This window comes from Phoca vitulina, unplaced genomic scaffold, assembly GCF_004348235.1.
Source record: "Phoca vitulina isolate PV1807 unplaced genomic scaffold, GSC_HSeal_1.0 scaffold97, whole genome shotgun sequence".
Classification (NCBI taxonomy): domain Eukaryota; kingdom Metazoa; phylum Chordata; class Mammalia; order Carnivora; family Phocidae; genus Phoca; species Phoca vitulina.
In genome coordinates this window covers 2695431-2718008 of record NW_022589800.1, presented here as the reverse complement: position 1 = coordinate 2718008, position 22578 = coordinate 2695431, and the positions used below count along the sequence as shown (strand labels likewise).

The 22578-nt window shown below is 51.2% G+C and overlaps 1 protein-coding gene across 1 annotated transcript; it reads right to left on the bottom strand.

Moving 5' to 3' along the window:
• Positions 1 to 6: 6 nt before the first annotated feature.
• Positions 7 to 22139, bottom strand: FCRL4 (Fc receptor like 4). Its single transcript, XM_032397206.1, has 12 exons — positions 21910 to 22139; positions 20092 to 20112; positions 17132 to 17386; positions 15809 to 16063; positions 15225 to 15509; positions 14053 to 14340; positions 8273 to 8386; positions 7164 to 7191; positions 5995 to 6077; positions 5705 to 5773; positions 1462 to 1493; positions 7 to 1362 (listed from the first exon to the last, which is right to left on the bottom strand). Exons 1-12 carry the CDS (start codon positions 22091 to 22093, stop codon positions 1246 to 1248), a joined length of 1731 nt encoding a protein of 576 aa, XP_032253097.1. The 5' UTR covers positions 22094 to 22139; the 3' UTR covers positions 7 to 1245.
• Positions 22140 to 22578: the final 439 nt, after the last annotated feature.

Below are 22578 nucleotides of genomic sequence, written 5' to 3'. Positions count from 1 at the left end.
TTTGGTGAAGAAACCCAGTCATTTGTCCTGTAGATTTTTCCACTGTGTGGATTTTGTTGATTGTAGCCCTGTGGTGCCATCTCATGGTGTTATGTTGTAGCTCCGTGTATTTCCTATAAGCTGCTGGTTGCATCTAAAAGCTTGATTGGATTCAGTTTTGATATTTGGGGCATGAATACGTTGTAGGTAACATTGAATACTTCCATCAGGAGGCACATAATATCAGGCTATTTGGTTTTCGATAGAACCTAATCAGTAGGTGTCCCATGAAATATCTGGTCAAAATAGTGGTTTGCTGTTTCTTTCATTCTTTCTTCATTTATTGGAAGAATTATTTATTCCCACATCAACTATTTGGTGGTGGGGAAATAACATTTGGAGAATGCAACCTGTGGAAATGTGCTCACTGCTGTCGGGTTGCTAATTATTTCTAGGCCTTTTCAGTGGACAGACCTAGGAAATAAATATCTTTTTAAAAAAAAAAACAGGGTTTGACATCAGCTTATGCTGATAACTTCCAACTCAAATTTAGATTTGTATGGCTATTAGTTAACTTTTTAATTCAATTTTTAAAATTTCTTTTCTCTAATGTTAAAAATCTTTGTCTGAAATAACATTAACATAGTTGCCTTTTGCTTTTGGAAGCTCAGCCTCGAGCCTGCTTCTCTAGCTCTTCAGATGATTTTGTAAAGTACCTAATATCTTGTTTAAATTCTTTTCTCTGTAAACCACTGGAGTGGATTATTTTGTCTGCAACTGAATCCTGCCGGTATAAACAGTATAAGCAGGAGGGGTGGCTCTGGGCATTGTCTGGGAAGGACCTAGGCACCACTCATAGCTAAGCCAACTGATGCAGATGATCCCCAGTGGGACAGTTGGAGACTCGTTGAGCAGAGACCTGAGTCACTCAGTCGTGTCTACGTGCAAATTCCAATTCACCAAAATTTGTGCTTCTGCCTTTCAACAGGAGTACTTCTTCCCCATTTTTCCTTTCCCCTAAATCAGACCCTGAGGGACACATCAGGTTAGGCTCAGAGCAGGTGCGCAGGGTCTTGTCTCCCCCGTGGACTCTGGTCACTTGAGCAAGTCTCTCAGTGGCCGCCCCATCACCATTTCAGAGCAGGTGAATTAGGAGTCCCGGATGTGAATGAACACTGGCAAGAAGAACTGGTACGTTGGAACCAGTTGGTCACTCCAAGGACCCCGAGGACAGCACTGAGCTGGGGGTTTTGGATCAGGGACAAGTCATGCGAATTGGACATTCTCATAACTTTCCACAGCGTCTTCATCCTGAGACCTGACCTCTCTAGCTGAGTCCTCTGGGAGCTGTGTCTTCACCGAAGAGTAGACAACTGAGGTGTGCTGGGGTGGAAAGGAGATAGAAGAAGAACTGGAAAGAGAGAGGGAGGATGGGGCTGGAGGTAGTGGTGGGAGAGAAAACAGTCAGGGACTGATACTCACCTTGTCCTCTAGAGATGTCCTGGACGTGCTGGCTGTGGAGGGAAAGGGCCTCACTGAACTATGGGTATCACGACCCGTTTAGAACAGGCTGCAAGCTTTTCCCCAGAGGTTGGGAGCCATTGAAACTTTTCCACCCGTGGTTATGTTTCCCACACCCCAACCCCCAATGTGTCCTATGGCACATGTGATTTTCTCTTTTACCGTTTCTTAACCCAGTCCTCTGCAAGTTCTTTATAAGCTCCATTGATCTGTAAGGTCCCTCCTTACTACCACACCAAGAAACCTTGCTCCCTTCCTTTACCAGATATCGACATAGAACGTCTCTCTGTTTTAACTTTTGCCTCTCCTAACTTAGAGCTCCTCCATCTCATCCTAACCTCAGAGCACCCCCGTGATTGCTCAGCAAGTTCCCATGAGAGTGCTTCAGGTGTGTGCCCATGGGAAAACCCTCTCTCACATTAGTGTGTTCTAGTTCTTAGTTTATTTCCATGGTTTTCTAGAGATGGAGCTGCAGTGAGAGGGAGGGTTAGCAGGTGGGATTCGCCAGATACTACATGTTAGAAATTAAGGGTCTCAGGGAACAGGATGGAAGCATCAGAGCCATTATGGAGACAGAGACCAAAAAAAGTGCCTCTGGGATAATTGGGGCTTCTCTCGTTATCACCATATTCTTACCATTGAACTTTCAGGGTTACAGATCTTTTTAACGATGTGGTAGAAGCTATGTACTCTTTTCCCAGAATGTTAATCATATACATGGAACTTTGTATACAATTTTAGGGGCTTCATGCAAACCTCAAGGAACTGGGGAAGAAATCTTGCTACAGATCATTAATACATAAAGTACCTGAAATCGAACTAGTCCACCAACAGAGTGCTCAGCTTCAATGGTGTTTTGACAAATACATCAAAGAAAGAGTGCAAAGAACAGCAAATGATCAAGCTAACTCTATAAGATGCATTCAATTAACCCAAACAACTTGGAGGCAGTTCTAATTCTACCATTCAAAGGGTCCTGATTAGTGGGGATGGCTGAGAAAGCAAAGTGACTGACAAAGCAGGTGGTCCGTGTTGGTCAAATATAGTGATGGGCTCCATAAGCAACAAATACAGTAAGACAGAAGACTCGGTCTTAGCTTTGTCTTTTGCAGCCTTTGGGATCATTGGAAGCAATGATGTTTGACATCGTTTGTAAAAGAAGTTCAAGATCAGGTTACAATTGAAATTTCTAAGAGGCACAAAGATATTGGGGATTTTAAATTCCCACGTGAGGTGCCATAGTTGGAAAAGCAACCTATGAAATGGGAGAACATATTTGCAAACTACATAACTGATAAGGGGTTAATATCCAAAATATATAAGAAACTCATGCAACTCAATAGCCAAAATACTATTACTACTAACTTAATTAAAAAATGGGCAAAGAATAGACATTTCTCCAAAGACTTACTGATGGCCAACAGATGTTGAAAAGGTACTCAACATCACTTATCATTAGGGAATACAAACAAAAACTACCATGAGATGTAAACTCACACCTGTTAAGATGGCTGTCATTAAAAAGACAAGATGACAAGTGTTGGTAAGGATGTGGAGAAAATGAAGCCCTCCTGTACTGTTGGTGGGGGTATAAGGCAGTGCGGCCCCTGCGGAAAACCAATATGGAGAGTCCTCAAAAATTAAAAATAGAACTACTGCATGATCCAGCAGCCCCACTTCTGGGTATATACCCAAAGGAACTGAAGTCAGGATCTTGAAGAGATATTTGCACCCTGTGTTTGCTGCAGCATTATTCACAGTAGCCAAGACATGGGAACAACCTAAGTATCCATTAACCGATGAATAGAGAAAGAATATGTGATACACACACACACACACACACACACAGACACACACACACACAGAGTGGAGTATTATTTAGCCTTAAAAAAGAAGGAAATCCTGACATTTTGACAACATGATGGACCTGGAAGATGTTATGCTAAGTAAAATAAGCCGGACACAGAAAGGAAAATACTATATATCCTCACTTTATATTTGGAGTCTAAAATAGTTAGGCTCATAGAAACAGACAATAGAACAGTGGTAACCAGGGGCTGTGGGGAGGGGGAAGGGAAGTTAAGGTCAAAGGATACAAAGTTTGAGTTATGAGGGTGAATAAGTTCTATAGATCCACTAGAGAGCATGGTGCCTATAGCTAATGATACTGTATCATATACTTAAAATTTGCTAAGAGGGTAGATCTTACGTTAAGTGTTCTAACCGGGCACACAGACGGTAAGAGTAATAATGGGGGTGGAAGATAACTTTAGGAGTTATCATTAGGAGATGATACATATGCTGATGGTTTCACTGGCATATACTTATCCTCAAATCATCCACTCGTATGCATTAAATATGTACAGCTTTTTTCCATGTCAAAAAAAGTAGTGAGCTACTTAAAATACGCTAGAACATGGATGAGTTGCAGAACATTATTATGTTAAGGGACAGAAGCCAGACAAAGAGACTACATTACATAGGTTTCCATTTACATGAAATTGTAGAAAAACAAAGCTCTGGGGACAGAAAGTGGGTCAGTGGTGGTCAGGGTAGAGCTGGAAAAGTTATCTGCAAAGGGGCAGGAAGGGACTTTCCGGGGTGTTGGAAACGTTCCACGTCTTGAAGGTGGCGGTGGGTCTGGGACTGGATACATTTGTTAACATTAATTAAATTGTGCATTTTAAATTAGTGAATTATACCATATGTAGGTTATACCTCAATAAATCTGATTAAAACCATAACTTTGAGTGGAATAGAAACTCGAGGGCATCACACTAAGTACAATTATAGAACCTGTGTTGCACTTACGCGATAGTATTTGCGTGTGTGCATGTTCACACCGGCCAACAGTACAATCTGTCTCTCTTACTGTGGATTACAATAAAAATATTTGAGAGCCACCAGTCCAGAGGGTTGAGAGCGCTGACTCGCAGCTGGTGGTATTATCAACACATTGCCGAGGCAGCATGTGTCCCCAGGGACAGAGGACAAGAGTGTAGCCAAGGGGGCCCTGTCTAGTAGGGCCGATGGGTACCAGGGGCCTCCAGCAGCAGGAAGCTGGATGTGAGTGATGGGGGAAGGAGGCCCCCGAAGGGTCAGAAGCACCTGCGGGGATTAGAGATGGCCAGCTGTGCCAAAGGAGTTGCAGGAAGGAGCATCTGACAGGGAGCCTCAGAAGAGAGCGTGCACGCACCTCACGGGAGGACCCACTTCTGCACCGGCCAGCCAGACAGCCGGCGCCAGCTCCCAAGCACCAGCTGGGTGCGTCCTTCCCGCTCAGGTCCCCAGCACCCTCCAGGCCAGTGAGGGGTGGCAGCCACAGAAACAGAGAAGCCAGCTCCATCCTATCCTCCCGCCCCGGCAAGCTCCCATCCTGAAATTTGCCTGAACGAGTGGAGGGCTAACTGTTCTAGTAGCTGAATTGAGACTGTGACAGTGTCCACCTGCTGTCCGTTACCTAAGAGACTGGAGAACGTGTTGAAAACCCTGTGCGGCCAAAATGTTCATCCGAAGGGCCTGGGCAGATCTCCCACAGAGTCAAGTTTCAAGAAACAGTGGGAAACACAATTTTTATAATGAAGTCACAGGTCTTACTTGTTCAGTGTATTGGTCACACAGGGTTGTTTATATGGACTAACTGAGCATTTGTCTATGTATATATATACATTATGTGAACATGTATCTATAAATGTTTTCACCACATAGTAGGTGGCTTGTAAACCTCATCACTTGACTACTTAATTCATTACTCAAAAGAAATTTTCTGGGGCGCCTGGGTGGCTCAGTCGGTTAAGCATCTGCCTTCAGCTTAGGTTATGATCCCGGGGTCCTGGGATCGAGTCCCGCACTGGCCTCCCTGCTCAGCGGGGAGTCTGCTTCTCCCTCTGCCCCTCCCCCCTCCCGCTCATGCGTGTTCTCTCTGTTAAATAAATAAATCAATCTTAAAAAAATTTCATACATACACCTTCACGATCATGATATTGATTAGAAGGATGTTCAATTTCTGTTCTGATCATCAGCAAAGATATATAATGGATTTTTTAGTGTCTTTTTTCTTTCTTTAGAATCCAAGCACCACTGCAGGGGTTTTTATCTGCCTTGTTTGCTGACTGACTCCTTGTACGTTCAGCAGTGCCTAGCACCTTGCTTATGTTGAATGAAGGAATGTAGTTTGCACCCCGAATCTTCCCCAGGGACTTACCGGCCGCTTCTTGGCCCAGCTGAATAATCTGGATCTCAGAATACACCAAGCCTCCCTCTCCGGGGTGCCCTGCAAAGGAGAAACAGCGCTTTCTAGGCCGCCCCCCAGAAGTATGCGCCACACGGGCCTCTTCTAAAGCTCATCCCCACGCTTCTTGGACGCAGGATGAAGCGGTGCTTTCCTGCGGGTCTGGGTTTGCGACCCCGTAAGGAGACCAGGCCTCCGCCAGGCCTCAAGCACATTATCTCTCCCTGGCTCCAGTGGGAGCGGCTCCCTGCGGGCCTCCTCACCGTTGTCATATAACAGCTGCAGTTCCACTGGGGCAGGGCAGCCGGCACGGGGCGCCTTTCCTTGGCCTGGGGCGGGAGGGCTCCTGTGAGACACGGAACCGCATGATCATCCCTGGAACGGCATACGGTGCACGGCAGCGGGATGGCCAGAGAGGGAGGGGCACGGGGGGGCGCCAGCCGAAAGCAGGGGACCCGGGACCCAGAGAGGGAAGGGCACGGGGGGGCGCTAGCGGAAAGCAAGGGACCCAGGACCCAGAGAGGGAAGGGCACGGGGGGGCGCTAGCGGAAAGCAAGGGACCCGGGACCCAGAGAGGGAGGGGCACGGGGGGGGGCGCCAGCGGAAAGCAGGGGACCCGGGACCAAGGGGGGGCCATAACGAGGTTGGGGGAGCAGGAGGGGAGGGGCCAGCAGATGGCAGGGGACCGGGACCGGGAATAGTTTAACTGGACGTTCAGTAGGTCCATATAGAGCCGGATTGTTTTTTGAGAGCAACCGGAGGACCACGGTGTGGCGGGCTGCGGGGACCAGGCTGACCACTCTGTGACAGCTTAGTAACAACCACCTCAGAGACAGAGCGACCACTCTCAATTGGTTAAAATCCTCGCCTCATCCCCAGGAGGTGGGGACTCCATGTCTTCACACCGTCCCGCCTGGACAAGTCAGGAAGGAACTACACACCATCTGTGCCTCAGGTCACTGGCTACCACCCAGGCCCGAGACACGCAGGACCATGTTTTCCAAACCAAAGTTAAAGATACAAAGTCTGAGGAGCATATGTGCACGTGTGGGGCAAAGGAAAATGATTCGAAACCGAGACTTCCCTGGAAAACCTGGCACAGTCACTGGGCAGGTATTTACAGCCACACATCGTCTGACTGGGGTGTCAGCTGTGCCAGAAATATTGTGTGCCCACCCAGAAGACCTGTCATCTTTGGTATCACCCATTTGGATGAGTGGATAAATTTCAAATAACAAATGGATCCAAATACCTGCAAAATCCATGATAGGAACTATTAGAAGGTTCTGTAAGTTGTGATTTGGGTCATTTCAAGGGATGTGAAAATGCGGGCACCTAGCCACAGGGACAGAGAGACAGGACTTGACCTAATTGTGTGAACCCACAGTTCTGCATATTCTATTCTTGGAACACCCGAAGGCTGAGGCCTCACCTGACTGTGCTTCCCAGAAAACCATCTCCTGCAAAACAAAGCAAAGGCACGTTCGTGTCAGCAGAGGGAGCTCGTTCTCAAACAGTTCCCACACACAAACTGCCTTAGGTCATCAGAAAGAGTCAATTCAAGCATGCACCCTGTCTTCAATTTTTAGGAAAACGATCTGGAAAAGAATGGAACAAAGTGCATAACTTGCTGGGGACAGGGCTGCACATTCCTGGGTCAAACATGCAATTACTTGAGACTTGATTAAGGTTGAAGGCTGTGAAGATACACCTCAAGAAACACTAAATAGGACCAAATAGTCTGGCAGGCAGAGCAGTGAGGGGCTGCAGGCGGACTTTGAGGAGCATCCGTGGTCATGCCCGGAGGAGCCTCGGGCTCCCACTCCAGCTCCAGCTCGCCAAGAAGGCTCGTCATCCAAAGCAGCCCATGCAGGGCACAGGGACGGTGCTGAGAACAATGTGATGGGTTGAACAGAACCGATTTAAACCAAGAGACAGAGTTGGAGGGTGTGGGTAATTGTTCTAGAGCTGAAACAGCTTCTGTGCCCATCTCCCACACGAGGCTCTCTAGCACCTGAAACTAGTCTGAGCTGGGCCAAGGCAAGAAGCCTCTGGAAGCACAACTCTCCTCCAGGTAAGGGAGGAGCTGGTGGGCTGGCCTGGGGGGACTGCAGCCCTTGGAGCGCAGGATGGCGGGTTCGGGCTTTGGCACGGGGAAGTCTCCGAGGAGGAGGAAGGATATGGATTAACCAGCTCCCATTCTCAGAGCCCTGTGACATATTGTGACTGCCCATTTATGGGGGATTTAGAATGGGCTGAAGTGTGTAGTTGACGAGTCTGTATGAGCCAAAAAACGGCCCAGAGAAACAGTTTGGATTAAGTTTTTGAAACTTTACATAAAAAAATTGTACTTCCTTCCTTAGTGAACCCAACTAGTACAAGCAACCCTCAACAACAGCGTCTGTTCAGCTCCCCTCCGTGAAGGGTGTAGGTCTGTGGGTGTTGGGGTGGTGAGAGGGAGAATGGTGGGCGTGCTGGTGACCGAGGTGCTTGGCAGGGACAGGGCATGGCCTCTAGCAGAGGGTAAGAGAGAGCACACACCTGACTTCCGCTGGTGCCGGTGGCAAATCCACAGGGCCACCGCCAGGAGAAGAATGCTGAGCAGCCCCCCAGCAGCTCCCACAGCAACAAGTCCACTTCTGTTCCCCGGAGTGCCTGAGGGGGAAGAGCTGCGTGAGCCCCGGGGAGAGGGCCATGATGCCCTGGCACCTTTCCTCAACGCGGCTGGGGTCCCGAGCCCTGGGGCGGGGAGGGATCTAACGGACAAGGGCGAGGCCAGGGCTGGTGCACACAGGAGGCAGATTTCCGCTCTGGGCGGCCGACCTGAGCTGAGCGGCAGGATGGGACTCTGTGCTCTGGTAGGAGGTGCAGGCTGAGGGTCTGGGGGGGCCGTGGCAGAAGCGGAGAATGCAGCCAGCTCTCTCCACCGACCCACCGACATCGGTTCAAAAATTAGCATTTGCGGGGAATCTCTCTCTTTCTCTGTATGTCCCATCTTCTAGTAATCTGGCCTCGGGAATTTCCCCAGGCCACCTGGGAAGATGTGACCTGACGCTGCTGTGTCAGCCCTTCAGTAGGACAGGCACTCCCCACTGGGCACTCGTGGACCAGCAACACCATTACAAAACCACAGTGGGACACCACAGGGAAACAGCACCGTCTCCATCCTTATAGAAGCTCCAAAGGGGAGGAGAGAAGCTGGTGGGAGCAACACACTCAGCTGTTGGGGTTTCTGATTTTTCCATTGGGTCTGTTCTCCTATCTTCTCATTCAAGAGACTTCATTTGGCAGATTCGTTCACTCATTGAGCCGACCTTTACTGAGTCCTGCCATGCCAGGCCTTGAGGACAGAGCAGTGAACAGGACAGTGAGGTCCCTGCCCTCCAGGAGTTTATAGCCCAGGGAGGGGAGGCAGACAATAAACACACAGGTACATTTGTGAGAAAGCAAACGTGGAATAAGAGGGGCAAAGAGTGGGGGGGGGTAGAGGTGCTTTGCGTGCAGATCCTTGGTCCCCAGGTAAACCAAATTCAGACTTTGGATGCCAGTGCCACAGAATTACCCAGAGAACATTCACATATCAGAACGATAGCACCACGGACGATAATTCCCGGTTATGGCGTGGTGTTCTGCATCTATGATTCCTGCCACAAAGCAGGCACTCGGTACACAGGGCCACTGGCCATTGGTGACATTTGTCTCCACGCTTTCCCTTCCCGACAAAGTCAACAAACCCGACGTCTGACCTATGAGTGGTTCCGCCGGCAGATAGTAGTTCATGGGGGTCACGAGCCCAGCCTCCCCACCATGACAGCTAAACCAGAGGAGTGGAGTGCCGGGGAGAGATCCACGGGCAGAGCAGCTTGGCTGCTGTGTCCTAGAGTGAATCTTCCCGATTGCCTGCTGGGGCAAGCACCTGTGCAAAAACAGAGTCAGCCTTCTGCTGGGTACCTGGGGTTCCAGACCTAATGAGCGGAGGGCAAATCTTTCCCCTTCCTGGTAACTCTATCTCCTAGAAGAAATGTCTACTCTGGGAGGAGTTGAAATTTATCTTAGTTCAAAAGGCACAGAACAATTATGCACCAACAAATAAGAGAGTCTAGAAGAAATGGGTACATTCCTAAAAGCATACAACCAGCCAGGACCGAATCATGAAGATTAGACAGACCAGTGATGAGTAGGAGATTGACTCAGTAATAAACCCTCCCACCAAAGCAAGCCCAGGCCAGATGGTGTCACTGGTGGGTTCTACCAAACACTTAAAGAAGAGTTAACTCCAAACCTCTCAAAGTCTTCCACAAAACTGAAGAGTAGTGAACATTTCCAAACTCATTTTATGAGGCCGGCATCACCCTGACCCCAAGTCAGATGAGGACACGACGAGAAAAGTACAGATCAATATGGCTGATGAACATAGAGGCAAAGATTTCCAAGAAGATATATGAGTAGCCAATGGGCACATGGCCAGGGGCTCAACATCACTGATCATCAGGGAATGCAAATCAAAACCACAGTGAGGTATCAGCTCACACCTGTTAGAATGGCCATTATCAAAATGACAAGAAGTAGCAAGTGTTAGTGAGGACTTGGAGAAAAGGAGCCCCTTGTGCACTGTTGGTGGGAACGTAGGCTGGTGCAGCCACTGTGGAAAACAGGATGGAGTCTCCTCACACATTTAGAAATAGAACTTCTGTATGATCCAGCAATCTCACTTCTGGAGATGTATTTGAAGAAAATGAAATCACTATCTGGAAGAGACATCTGCCTCCCCGTGTTCACTGCAGCCCTATTCACAGTAGCCAAGACACAGAAACAATCTAAGTGTCCACTAATGGACAAACGGATCAAGAAAATACGGTACACATCACCATGTATATATCCAATGGGATACCACCCGGCTGTGAAAACCATAGCCTGCCATTTGCAACGACATGAACGAAACTTGAGAACATCATGCTCAGCGAAATCAGTCAGACAGAAAGACAAATACTGTAAGAGTTCACTTAGATGTGGAACCTAAAAACACCGAAGTCATAGAAACAGAACGACGGGTGATTGCCAGGGGCTTTGCGGGGTGAGGGAAGGGCAGGGCGTTTGTCACAGGTCATAAACTTCCAGTTATAAGAGGAGTAAGTTCTGGGGACATGATGCACAATGTGGTGACTATGTTAACAACACCGTATCACCACCTATGTCCCCACCACACGCACGTGCACACGTGCGTGCACACACCCACGCACGATAATTACCTGCGGTGACAGAGGGGTTAAATAACCCTATTGCTGTAATCATTTCTCACAATATACATCGAGCAAATCGCTAAGTTGTATACCCCGAATTGATACAATGTTATATGTCAACTATATCTCAACGAAGGTGGAAGATAAAAGAGAACAGTGTAGACTCTATAACTAGTTTGGCGGGTTAAAATCCCGGCTCCTCCACGTCCTAGCTGTGTGGCCAGGGAAAAGTATTTAGTCCCCCTGTGCCTCGGTTTTCTTATCTATAACACGGGGAGGATGGTAACCAAGTATCACTGTGGGTGTTGGATTCAATGAGTTAATGGACGTCAAGTGCTGTGAACCGGCCCTGGCTCACAGTGCGTGCTGTTTCTATGTATCGGCTCTTCTCTGGTGCCCCTCACACTGCACCTGGGCCCTCAGGAACTTCATGCTCCCCTTGATCAGCTCAGGGGACACCCCCACACCTTAGCTTGCACCCACACAGCACCACCCTGGCCAACGTTGACCCATTCTATGGACCGAATTGTGTCTACCCCCAAATTCATGTGCTGACGCAGCTCTAACCCCCAGTGTGCTGGTTTTGGGGATGTCAGGGGACATCAGGGAGGTCAGGTTTAGACGAGGTTGGGGGGGTGGGCCCTCCTGATGGGATTAGTGTCCTTACAAGAAGAGACACCAGAGACACCTCTCTCTCTCTCACCCCTCTTTGCCGTGTGAGGACACACCAGCTCCAAGAAGGCAGCTGTCTGCAAGAAAGAGGGCTCTCCCCAGAACCTGACCACACTGGTACCCTGATCTCAGACTTCCGGCCTCCAGGGCTGTGAGAAATGAATTTCTGTTGTTAAAACCGCATGAGCTAAGACAGCCCACGTTAGCCTGGTGCTCCGGGCTACTGCAGAGTTTCTCTGCTGCTAGAAATTCTCCCATTTCTGAGCCCAGAGATTTTGCGTAAGGTCCACGAATAGAAAAGGTCTAGTAAGAAATTCCTGCTCTGCCATATGTCACCTGAATCCTTGACATCTGCTTACTCTCTGAGATCACCTGTTTCCTTAACAGAGGATGACGTCTTGCAGGCTCGTGCGAGCCAGGCCAGGGCCATGTGTGAGCAGCCAGCTGGCTGCCCAGAGCTCAGGAGGTGGACGCATCCTACTGACCTTAACTCCAAGGGGAGGACGAACACCTTCACACAGGTGTGCATTTCCAACAGACTCCTCACTGCCCTCTTCAGGGAGCGTAGCCTTGGGCTCCCCAAGGACACTTTTCAGTACAAGAGCCTTCCTGGATAAGCAGCCCTCCCATCTTCAGAGCCCCTCTGGGTTTCCGAGCCGGCACGTCTTCGGGGGGTGAGGGGAGGGTGCCCCTTGGCAGCTTGTTGCTCTGCTGACCTCTTCTCCCTCTTGAAACGCCATCCACACGACTACCAGGCTCAGTCTCTGCCCATCTGTGCTGGGGATTGCACCCACTCTTACTGTTCACTGAGAAATATCCAGAGTGAGAAGCACACAGTCCGTGGCATCCGCTGGTGGGAAGACCTGCCCGGGGAGGGCCCCTTGGTCACAGGACCCGCCTCGAGGGAGCTGAGGGGAAAACTGCAGAGCAGCTGGGCCGCCCCTGTAGAGGCCCTTTCCCACAGCTGCTGCCCCAACTGTTCAGGGTCATGGCTCTGTCAGGGCTCAGCACTCACAGAGACTGCACGGTTCTCTGCCTGCGTAGCATGGCGGGAGGACAGCGGGCACTGGCCTGTGGGCTCCTTCGGAGGACTGGCAATGCCCTCTGTGTCTCTGAGCTAAGTGACTGTGTGGAGGTATATACCCTTTGTGGCCTTGTGCACATTACCAAACCTTTCTGAGCTTCATGCTCCTTTTCTGTAGAATGGAGATACTGATATCTTGGTCTTCTGGGATTGTTACTATGGTCAGTAAAACGACGTGTGTAAAATTCACTTATTCCGTAGATACTTACTGAGTGCCTAACGTGGGCTAAGCCCTAGTCCAGGCACCGGGGATACAATAGTGGTCAGAATAAAGAGCTGCCTTCGTGAGGCGAGTACGGGGGAAGTGGGAGGGACAGAGACAGGGCACGGCAGGTGGGGATTAGTGCTTCGAGGAAGAATCCAGGGGAGTCTGGAGATGGGGTGCCAGGGTGAAGGGCTCCTGTGTTACACAGGTGGTTTGGGAAGGTCTCCCTAAAGAGGGGAGTAGACTCCTGGGGGAGGTGAGAGGTGAGCATGAGGATATCACAGAAGAGCAGTGCAAAGGCCCTGAGGTGTGATCATGACTGGAAGGCTTGAGGAAGAGACAGGGGGTCATGGTGGTTAGAGTGGAGGAGGGGAGGGGAGGGAAGGGGGAGATCAGGTCAGAGCAGCAGGGCCTCAGGGGCCAATGAGGATGATGGCTGTCACTCTGAAGGAGGTGGGAAGCCAAAGGAGGATTTTGTGCAGAAGAGCAACATGACTTAGAGTTTCCTTCTGATGCTGCACTGGGAATAGACTGTGCGCAGCAATGGTGAAGCAGAAGACCAGTGAGGATGTCACGCAGTAACCCAGGGAAGGAGCCCTGGTGGCTTGGGCCAGGGGGTGGCAGTGGAAGTGGGGAAATGAGTCACATCCTCGCTATATCCTGAAGGTAGAGCCAGCAGGACTGGCAGGTGGATTCAATGTGGAAGACAAAATTAGAAGAAGAGTCAAGAACGAAGCCCCGAGTTTTGGCCTAGGCAAGTAGGAGAGTGGGGTTTTACATTTACCCAGGGGTGCTCCAGGCCGTGAAGACTCACAGAGAGGCGAGGACCCTGTAGCGCGGTTAACCGGCTAATGCTGCTCTTTGACGTCAACACACGGTGGAGCAGAGTACAGACGCACACAACTGTCTCCAGGGCGTGACAAGGCTCCTGGCCAGCACTCCCTCACTGGAGAACCTCACCGTAACCTGAGTATTAATATCTGCGTGAAGAAACTGCATATCGCCATGGAAGGCGGCCAAATGGAGCCAGAAAGGGGAGAATCACCAGGAGGGCTGGCCATGTCCACCCCTAACCTGAGAACACTGAGCATGAACAAGGTCCATGGACACTCAATCTCACCTGTGACGGTGACGTTCAGGGCCCCGCTGCGGGCCAGGCCGTGGCCATTGTCCGCCGTGCAGTAGTAGCGCCCCGCATGGCTCCCCCCGACGGCAGGGATCTCTAGCTCTGCTCTCCGGGAACGCTGGCGCTTGCTCCCCACACTCTCCCCCGTGTCCTCTCTGTGCCAGAAGAACGTGGTGTCCCCTGTGCCTTCAGCCACGGAGCAGACGAGGACCAGACGCTCCCCTGCAAGCACCTGTCCCCCCTGGGGCTGGGTCTCCAGGAGCACTGCCGACACCGGGACGCCTGCGTGAATGAGACAGGGCAGGTGAGGGCAGGTGAGGGCAGGTGAGGGCAGGTGAGGCCAGGTGAGGGCAGGTGAGGCCAGGTGAGGGCCCCCGGGACGCCTGCGTGAACATGAGAGGGCAGGTGAGGGTCCGTGTGGGGAGGGCAGGGCTGGCATGTTGGATGGGGACACTCTTTATGTGACTTGAAGACATACTCCAGCAGGGGCTGGCTTTGTAGCCTGTAGACTGTGGAGTTTGGACCTAGAACGTCGCCAAATGTAATAGTTCCATCGTGACACATGGAGCCCCAGGAGAGAAAAACTGGTTATCCCTGAAGACGCCTGTGAGTTTTGTCTGATGTCCTAGCTGGCAGTCTGGATTGTCTGCGGGGACAGGTGGCAGAGACAGTGGTCCCACCAGGCTGGACTACACCCATTTCCAGGAGTCCTGCTTTTGTACCTGAGACAAGACGATACTTACCATGTTTATCTTTACTTGTGTTCCTCTTGTGCATCGCATGTGGTGGGCACTCCCATTATCTGCTGCTATTGATTAGGAAGAGGCTGAGGCTGATCTCCTCAATAGTTTGCCCCAAGATCTGGCCTTCTAGAATGTGTCAGCTCAGGACACCTTGCTTTTTGTTTGTTTTCCCTAACTTTTGTATCTAACTTCATGAAACACTCTATCATTTCATGCTAGAGTTCCAAAGGGAGTCTGAGTTTTTAGAAAGATCGTGGTAGAAATGAGCCCTTTTATTATAGTACCTGGCTTCTCAGTGCCAGCCTGCATCCGTCAGGATGACTAAATCCATCAGTGCTGGGCAGTCTGTCCCTGCACAGGCCACGGGGAGCCGTCGGGGAGGGTGCCGCAGCCCCGGCCCTCCACCGGCTCTCCGACACTCACCCTGCACGCGGACCTGCATCGGGAGGCTGTGTTTGCGGATGCTGGGGACCCCAGCTGCGGCTGCACACCAATAGGACCCCGAGTCCTCTCTCCAGATGGCTGTGATCTGGAGTTCCGGGGACCTGCTCCAGTTGGATAGCATGACCCCGCGGTCCCTGAAGAAGATGAAGGACAGCAGAGCATCCGGCCGCTCGAGGGGCAGCCGTGTATGACAGCTCAGGTTTGCAGAGCCGCCCTCCATAGGCTGGGGGGGTGTGACTTCCAGCTTTGGACGTGGAAATAGTTCTGGAGAGAAGAGGTAAACCGAGTTCTCAGAATGCGGTACTTAGAGCCCCGGGATGGGCAGGCTTGGCTTCTTGGTCCCAGGGAACTTCAGACAGACACACAGCAAGACAGAGACTCATCGGCCCCACTATCCCATCATCCTTTCCCAGCTCCCAGTGCAATGACCCCGCTCACTGTGTTTGCTGGAGGACCTATGCCTCTCATTATCCAGAGTTGGGGCATCAACGTATGGATCCCCCATCACACCCAGCTCCCCACCCTGACATTACTCAGCAATCTATATGAAATGAAGAGCTTACCTTGAATTTTAATAATTCTGTTACTTGACTTATAGGTGTAATTTCTCTCCAGAAATCCAATGCATTGGTAATGGCCGCTGTTGTTCAAACTTGCTTGTGGTATCAAAAGATCCTGGCCTTTATCAGAGGTAGAGATAACTTTCCCATTCCAGCTGTATTTCACAGTGCCCAGTTTTTCTCTCCCCTTCACCTGGCATCTCAGAAGGAGCGTGTCGCCTTCAAACACGGAGTGTGGAGCCTGAAGGATGAGCCATCCTGGAAAGCACACAGAGACGAGAGCCTGTCACTCAGGAACACCCCTTTCCTCCGTGCAGCTCGGCTCATGAGGCTCGACTGGTTCTCTTTTCTCTTCCACAGGATTTAGGTTCCTGCCCCAGGCTCACTCATTTCCTTCCAAATCCTCATGACCTGTTTTGTAAATAAGTCCCAAACACACCAACCCGGCACCTGTTTCACACTCAAGGACAGATTCCTAGTAGAGGATTCTAACGTGGGGATGGAGAGCTGAGTGGGAGGTGAGTGACACTCAGACATTGTCGAACACGGTTAAAAATCGCCACCAGCCTGTTCCCCGGGTCCCAGAGCCAGAGTCACCGTGGAGGGAACAGACTAGAAAGTGTCACCGTGCACTGGGGCTCATTCTGCAGCAGGCTTGTGGTCAGACACAGACCAGGGGCGAGGGATGGGGAATGGGTCCCGTGCGGACATGCTCCTGCTCTTCAGATCCTTGTGAGAGGTCAGTTCTCTCCTCTCTGTCTAAGGCGACTGAGGGACGGCCTCTCCCCCAGCGCAGGGCCGTGCAGTGGTCCAAATCATTCTCTGAGAAGTAGGCAAATCGGGACAGGAAGAGTGGTGCCCCCGAGGCGGGAAAGCAGGAGTAGGGAAGGGACAGGTGTCAGGACAGGTGGGGACACAGGCCTGAGGCGGAGATTCTTCTCCTCCAAACTCTTGTCCGAGGCCACTTTTCGCACCTGCTTGGTGCTCAGTGCATTCTTGTCTGTGTCGTTTCTCCTGCGGGTGGCGGCTGTGCGTGCCCAGAGGGCCGGGGCTAAGGTGGCTTCCGTTTTGAATCCCCTAAAAATGAACTCCTTCCTCCACTGTGTAAACGTGCAGGGAGGTCTACTGATTACCATTAGATGATGAAACTCTAATGTCAACAGTAGTGTGAAAAACACCTGTAGACACGAGGAACACTAAGGACATGAGGCCGGAGGAGGTCGGGGCTTAGAGCAGCAGGAAGGAGCCCGGGTCTCGCCAGCTCCAGGGGACTAGGATGCACCGGAACCACTTCTAATGTTTGCACTAACTCACCCTCTTGCTCACCTGAAGAAAAGATCAAGCTCACGTCGTCACTTAGCAGCGAGTCCTGGGTCTGGCATTTGTACCTTCCAGAGACACGGGCCTTGAGGGTGTTTCCTGGGGTCTCACGTAGCATTTCTGTCCCGAGGTACCACCGGTACCATTTTATGTTCCCTGCTGCGCGGACGCGAGGTGCAATGCAAGTCAGAGTCACTACCTCTCCTTTGAAGAAGGTGGTCCATGGAGGATGGAGGGAAATCATGGGTTTGGGTGCAGCTGCTGAGGAAGGAAGAGACAGAGTCTGCGATGGAGACCCCTGTGGTCCGCAGTGCAGTCTTCTGTGTGGGACGGACCCGAGGACCCGGAACCCCCCCGGGAGGACTGCGGGTTCTCCAGCTGTGTCCGCCTTTCCCGGGAGTGTAGTGGCCACTCGGTGGTCTGTAGGAGCAGGCTGGCCTTGAGGGGAGAACCCCAGCAGGCCCCAGGTACTGTGGGAGGGAGAGACGCTGGCCGGCCCTCGGGGAAGTCCCTCGGGACTCCCTGCTGCCCGCCCGTGCTTGGTCACCGAAGGTATTCAGAACATGCCACTGTGGCCTAAAAAGTATCTTGAGCTGACGGTATTCCAGAATAGGTTTCATATTTTATTCCGAACACCCATACCTGCCTAACAGCAGAGCCTCCCCAAAGAATACTGTTATAAATCGCCTCCCCAGGAGCTGCCACGAAGCCCTGACCCTGATCACCAGGGACTCAACAGATATTGTCACAAACTTCAGCTGCCATCTATCTGTTCTCCAAAGGGCTGGCTTGTCTTTCCTGAATGTCGTTTGTTTTCCCGCAGATGCCCTCATCCCGGCCCTTTCCCTGCTCAGACTGTGTCCCAGCCCCAAGTCCTAACCATCTCCCTGGCTCGCAGTTTCTGCACGCCCCTCTGAAAAGGGAATACACATCTTTCCCCTGCTCACCTATCTTTTGTCTGTCTAATTGGCCGGCCTCAGTGATAAACTTAAGAGGAAAGAGACATTGTTCTTCCCTGGGATGTTACTCGCTATTGGAAACACGCTCTCGCACACCTCCTCCTGTCTTGCTGCTGTCCAGCCCGCCGAAAGATCCGTGGGTTGATGGGCTGACCGCACGCGGCTGCACCAGGGAATGGGATTGGAAAGTGCCCTCTCGGATTCTGGCGGAGAGGCAGGAATTCAGGACGCTGGGAATAGTTAGCGGCCACAGGATGGAGTTCTGGGTGAGGGGTTGTCAGGGGAACAGAGCCGGGAGGGGGGTGGGGACGGGGGTGCTGCAGGACGTTTCACCCCTGCAGTAAAGGAGCAAAGCAAGTTCAAGTTCGGGGCGGGGTCGGGGGAAGCTCTCTTATAGTTTTAGGTGCCTCCCTCCTCCCCCAGCTTCCTGCCCTGAGCCATCAGGATGCCTGAAGTTGTGACAGCTACCACATTTAAAAAATCAATATTCGATTCAATTTGTTCTGCAAATTGCCTATGGTAATCTAAATTCTGTGAAGCAGAAAATAAGCCAGATTATTTCCATTTGCATTATTTTTGTTTTTCAAAACTAAAATCTCAATTATGGGGGTATGTAATTTACCATAAAATTTTAAGTGGAATCCCTTGAGGTGTGTTTTTTCTTTAGTACCTTGACACTCAGATAAGGAGGACTATCTACCTTTAAGGACCTACAAATGGTTGCTTTTCTAAAGCTTGGGACTTGAAGTATTCTTACCTTTGTCTGCAAGAATGCCCAAATAGATCTTTTAGTTACACCCAAATGTAAAGGAAATACCCTCCCTGTGTTTGGGGGCAGAGAGTAACCTGAACGCTCGTTTTAGATGAAGCAGCTCAATGTTCTGTTTGGTAATGCAAATGTTCATGTGTCTCTGCAGACTTTTTCTTTCTCTCTTTAGAGGATTGCATAGAATGTCCCACGTTTCCAGTGAGTCGTGTTTCTCCTGGAGAGAACAGAAATCCCCACTGTCTGTATTCCTGGGAAGCCTCTGGGATGGGAAGTGGGGACTGGGCAGCAATTCTCCTGCCCCAAGGAAGGGAAGCTTCGGCTGGGGAGGTGCAGCCAGATTCCTCACCGGTCCCGTACCTGCCCCCGCCATGTGCTGCAAGAAGACACATCTTGTTGGGGCCTCGTGAGGCTGGGACTGAGTCAGTGAGCTCTAGCTTACCCACGTCTAGCAGCTGATCTAAGACACTTTCTGTATTTTATTTCTCCATCCCGGAGTGTTTAACAAAGTTCTGTCAAGTTACAGTCTCTTCCCAGTTGGGCAGCGATTTGTGGGAGATGGTCTGTGTCCAAGCACCGAGCGGAAGGACTGCGGAGCCAGGAGCCGCAGGGGAGAGGGTGCACGCCAGCTGGCTGGGGCTGGGCGACAGCGAGCAGCCCCCAGGATGAACTCGGTGCTCTTGAAGGGATTTTCAGGGATTACTACTACACCTGGAGACAGCTCCCCCAGAAAGGGGGCCTTCCTGCTGACCAGAGGATGGGTGCTCAGAGGCATTGTGATCTGAGCTATTCACAGCATGCTGGAGTTTGGGATGCAGTGGTTGCAAGTGGTTGTGGCTGTGCTGGGTTGGGCCACGGAGGGTGGAGAAGCAGAGCTGTTTGCGCCCCGGCCCCCCTCTGACCCCACTGGGGTCTCAGCCTATTCCTAGTGTTCCTCCAGGGGCTGCGCACTCTGTCAGGCTGGTCAGCACCCCACATCAGGTGGGGACACACCCCTCCTTGACCTCCATGTCCTGCGTCCCAGGCCCCTTAGGTTCACCCGACACAATGGCGGATTTGGCCCAAGAGTGTGACTCCCAGCTCCTAGGGTCAGGGTCATAGGACGGGGTGACGCTGCCCTGCCTGAAGTCCTCAGGATGAGGACGCGGGTACCAGGCCCCCCCTTACCAGCATTTCGTGCAGAGATGGTCACTAGAATATCTAGAAACATAAAAGAAAAAAGGAAAAGGGGACCGACTTACCAAGGTGTCCACCAACTGCGGCTGCAAGAGAGGTGAGGGCCGAGGTCAGCAAGAGGCGTGGGCCGAGCCCTCCCACCCAGAGAGCCCACTGCCCGCCCCAGCCCATCCGAGGGCGGGAGAGGAGCGCCCAGCTCCACCACCCGGAGAAGCCAGGGCCACCGAGGCCTGAAGCTGAGCCGTGCGGCGCCGGGCAAGCTACGGCAAGCTCCCAAGCCTGCCTCTCCTCATCGGTCACATGGGGACCATCAAAGTGGCCTCGTAGTCCTATTTCAGTGAGTCTAATTAGTAAGTCTTCCATGAATGGCCACTGTCACTCTTCCTCAGACACGACCGTGCTGCGGCTGCTGTCCTACGGGGCTTCACCGTCTCCTCGCCTGGGACGTTAGTCTCCTTCAGTACCGAGCAAAGTCAAGTCACACCCAAGCCCGACACCCCGAGCAAAGCCACTTCCTCCATGAAGCCTTCTGGGATGCCTGTGGGCTGCCGTGCCCTCACGCTGCTCTAGGCTCAGAACACCGCAGTCACAGCTCCCTGGGGCTGGAAATTGGACATGCAGCGCGGGACGGCGGCTAACAGCGTGGTCCCAATGCCACGGGTGGGTTTCCCTCCCGGCTCTGCCACTGCACGGAGCTTAAGGCAAGAGACTGTCTCTGTGCCTTGGCTCCCTTATCTGTAAAATGGGATTTATAGCAGTTCCAGCTCATTGATTGTTAGAAGATTGGATAGATCAATACATGGGATACTCTTCGAAGAGTGTCTGGCATAGTCAGGGCTCAGCAATTAATTATTAACTACTATCAGCAAGAGTGAATAATTATCACACATTATCTTATAACCCACTGTGTAATATTTTTGTCTATATTTTCAAGTCAAATGCTCTTGCACTTGTACCTTGATTTCCTCATTAGAGGGTCAGCTCTTGGGGGCAGAGACTGTCCTCCACGTCCCTGTGTCCTCTCGCTGCCCAGCACTGCGCTGTGCCCAGTGTCCCCCTTCATTCACTTTTTACTGAGTTCCCATGATGTGCCAGCCACACTAATAACTGTTCCTTTAGTTAGGGTCTGGACATGCAGCTGGGAATAAGACAAACCCGCTTCATAAATATTTACTGTACGACTGACTGACTGGTCTTTGTTTCCCTAGTTTGAGCTACTAGGAAATCAGTGCCTCGCTTGGACAAATATTGAAAATAGTACAGAAGCAGGGAGAAATAATTGAAGGGAAACAATCTTATTTCTGCTCCTTTCATGCTTTTTGCAATTATCAGAGCAGGCATGATCGTAGGACGCCGAGAAGGAAATAACTATTCCCAGCAGAAGCTCGTTTCTACATCAGCTTACAATTAGGACATTCACACAGACTCAGTTCATCTTTCAGCCTGGGTCTTCATGATCTGTGATTGGGGAGGTAACTGAATCTAACTGCAGATTTTTAAAGTTTTTTTTGTTTTTAAGTTTTTTTTAAGTAATCTCTACACCCAACGTGGGGGTCACACTCACAACCCTAAGATCAAGAGTCAAGCGCTACACCAACTGAGCCAGCCGGGCAGCCCCTAACTGTAGATTTTTTATATGGAAAAATAAGCCCACTTCTTGAGTAGGAGGAATTTTTTGTAGGCAATTAAAAGCAAGTGATGGACGCACTTTTGGAAATCAATCCCCCCCAATCCCCTCAGTATCTTTCCCCTTGGTTCATTCTCTGTGGCTCTGAAATAGGAGCATAAATAATCCACTTGTCCCAAAGTCCACAGGGGAAGCCTTTGGCTCGTGGAGAGGCCCTGGCTCCTCCTCGAGTGGAGGCTTCCCCACCCTCACTTACCGAGGAACAGCAGAGACGCCCATGGGAGCATGGGAGCGTGCCCTGGGACCCCGAGGAACAGCAGAGACGCCCACGGGAGCATGGGAGCGTGCCCTGGGACCCCGAGGAACAGCAGAGACGCCCACGGGAGCATGGGAGCATGCCCTGGGACCCCGAGGAACAGCAGAGACGCCCACGGGAGCATGGGAGCGTGCCCTGGGACCCCGAGGAACAGCTCGAACGAGGCGCAGGCCCAGCGGCCGGCAGTGGGCGCAGCAGGGTGCTTCTGAGAACAGCTCGTGCAGTCATCAAGTGAAAAGGGGAAGTAGAGGAATCTTTCTTAAAATACCAGCAGCATGTTTCCTGGTGTCAGAGACTCCCGAGAACGAAAGTCACTATTTAACAGAATGTCTGAAGTAGCACTCTGACTTCTTGGGGTGAAAAGCTCCTCAAAGCTTTAGTTACCGTATTTTCAGAAACTCAGCCACTGTCTTCCAAGGACAATGCAACACATTCTCTCTGCTACCAGATACCAGGCAAGACTGCAGTCCTGCTGAGATTCACATAATCCGAGGAGGTACCTGAATCACTCCAGAGCTGGAGAAGTTCTCTTTCTTTTTTTTTTTAAGATTTTATTTATTTACTTGAGAGGGCGTGCACAAGCAGCAGGGGGAGGGGCAGAGAGGAGGG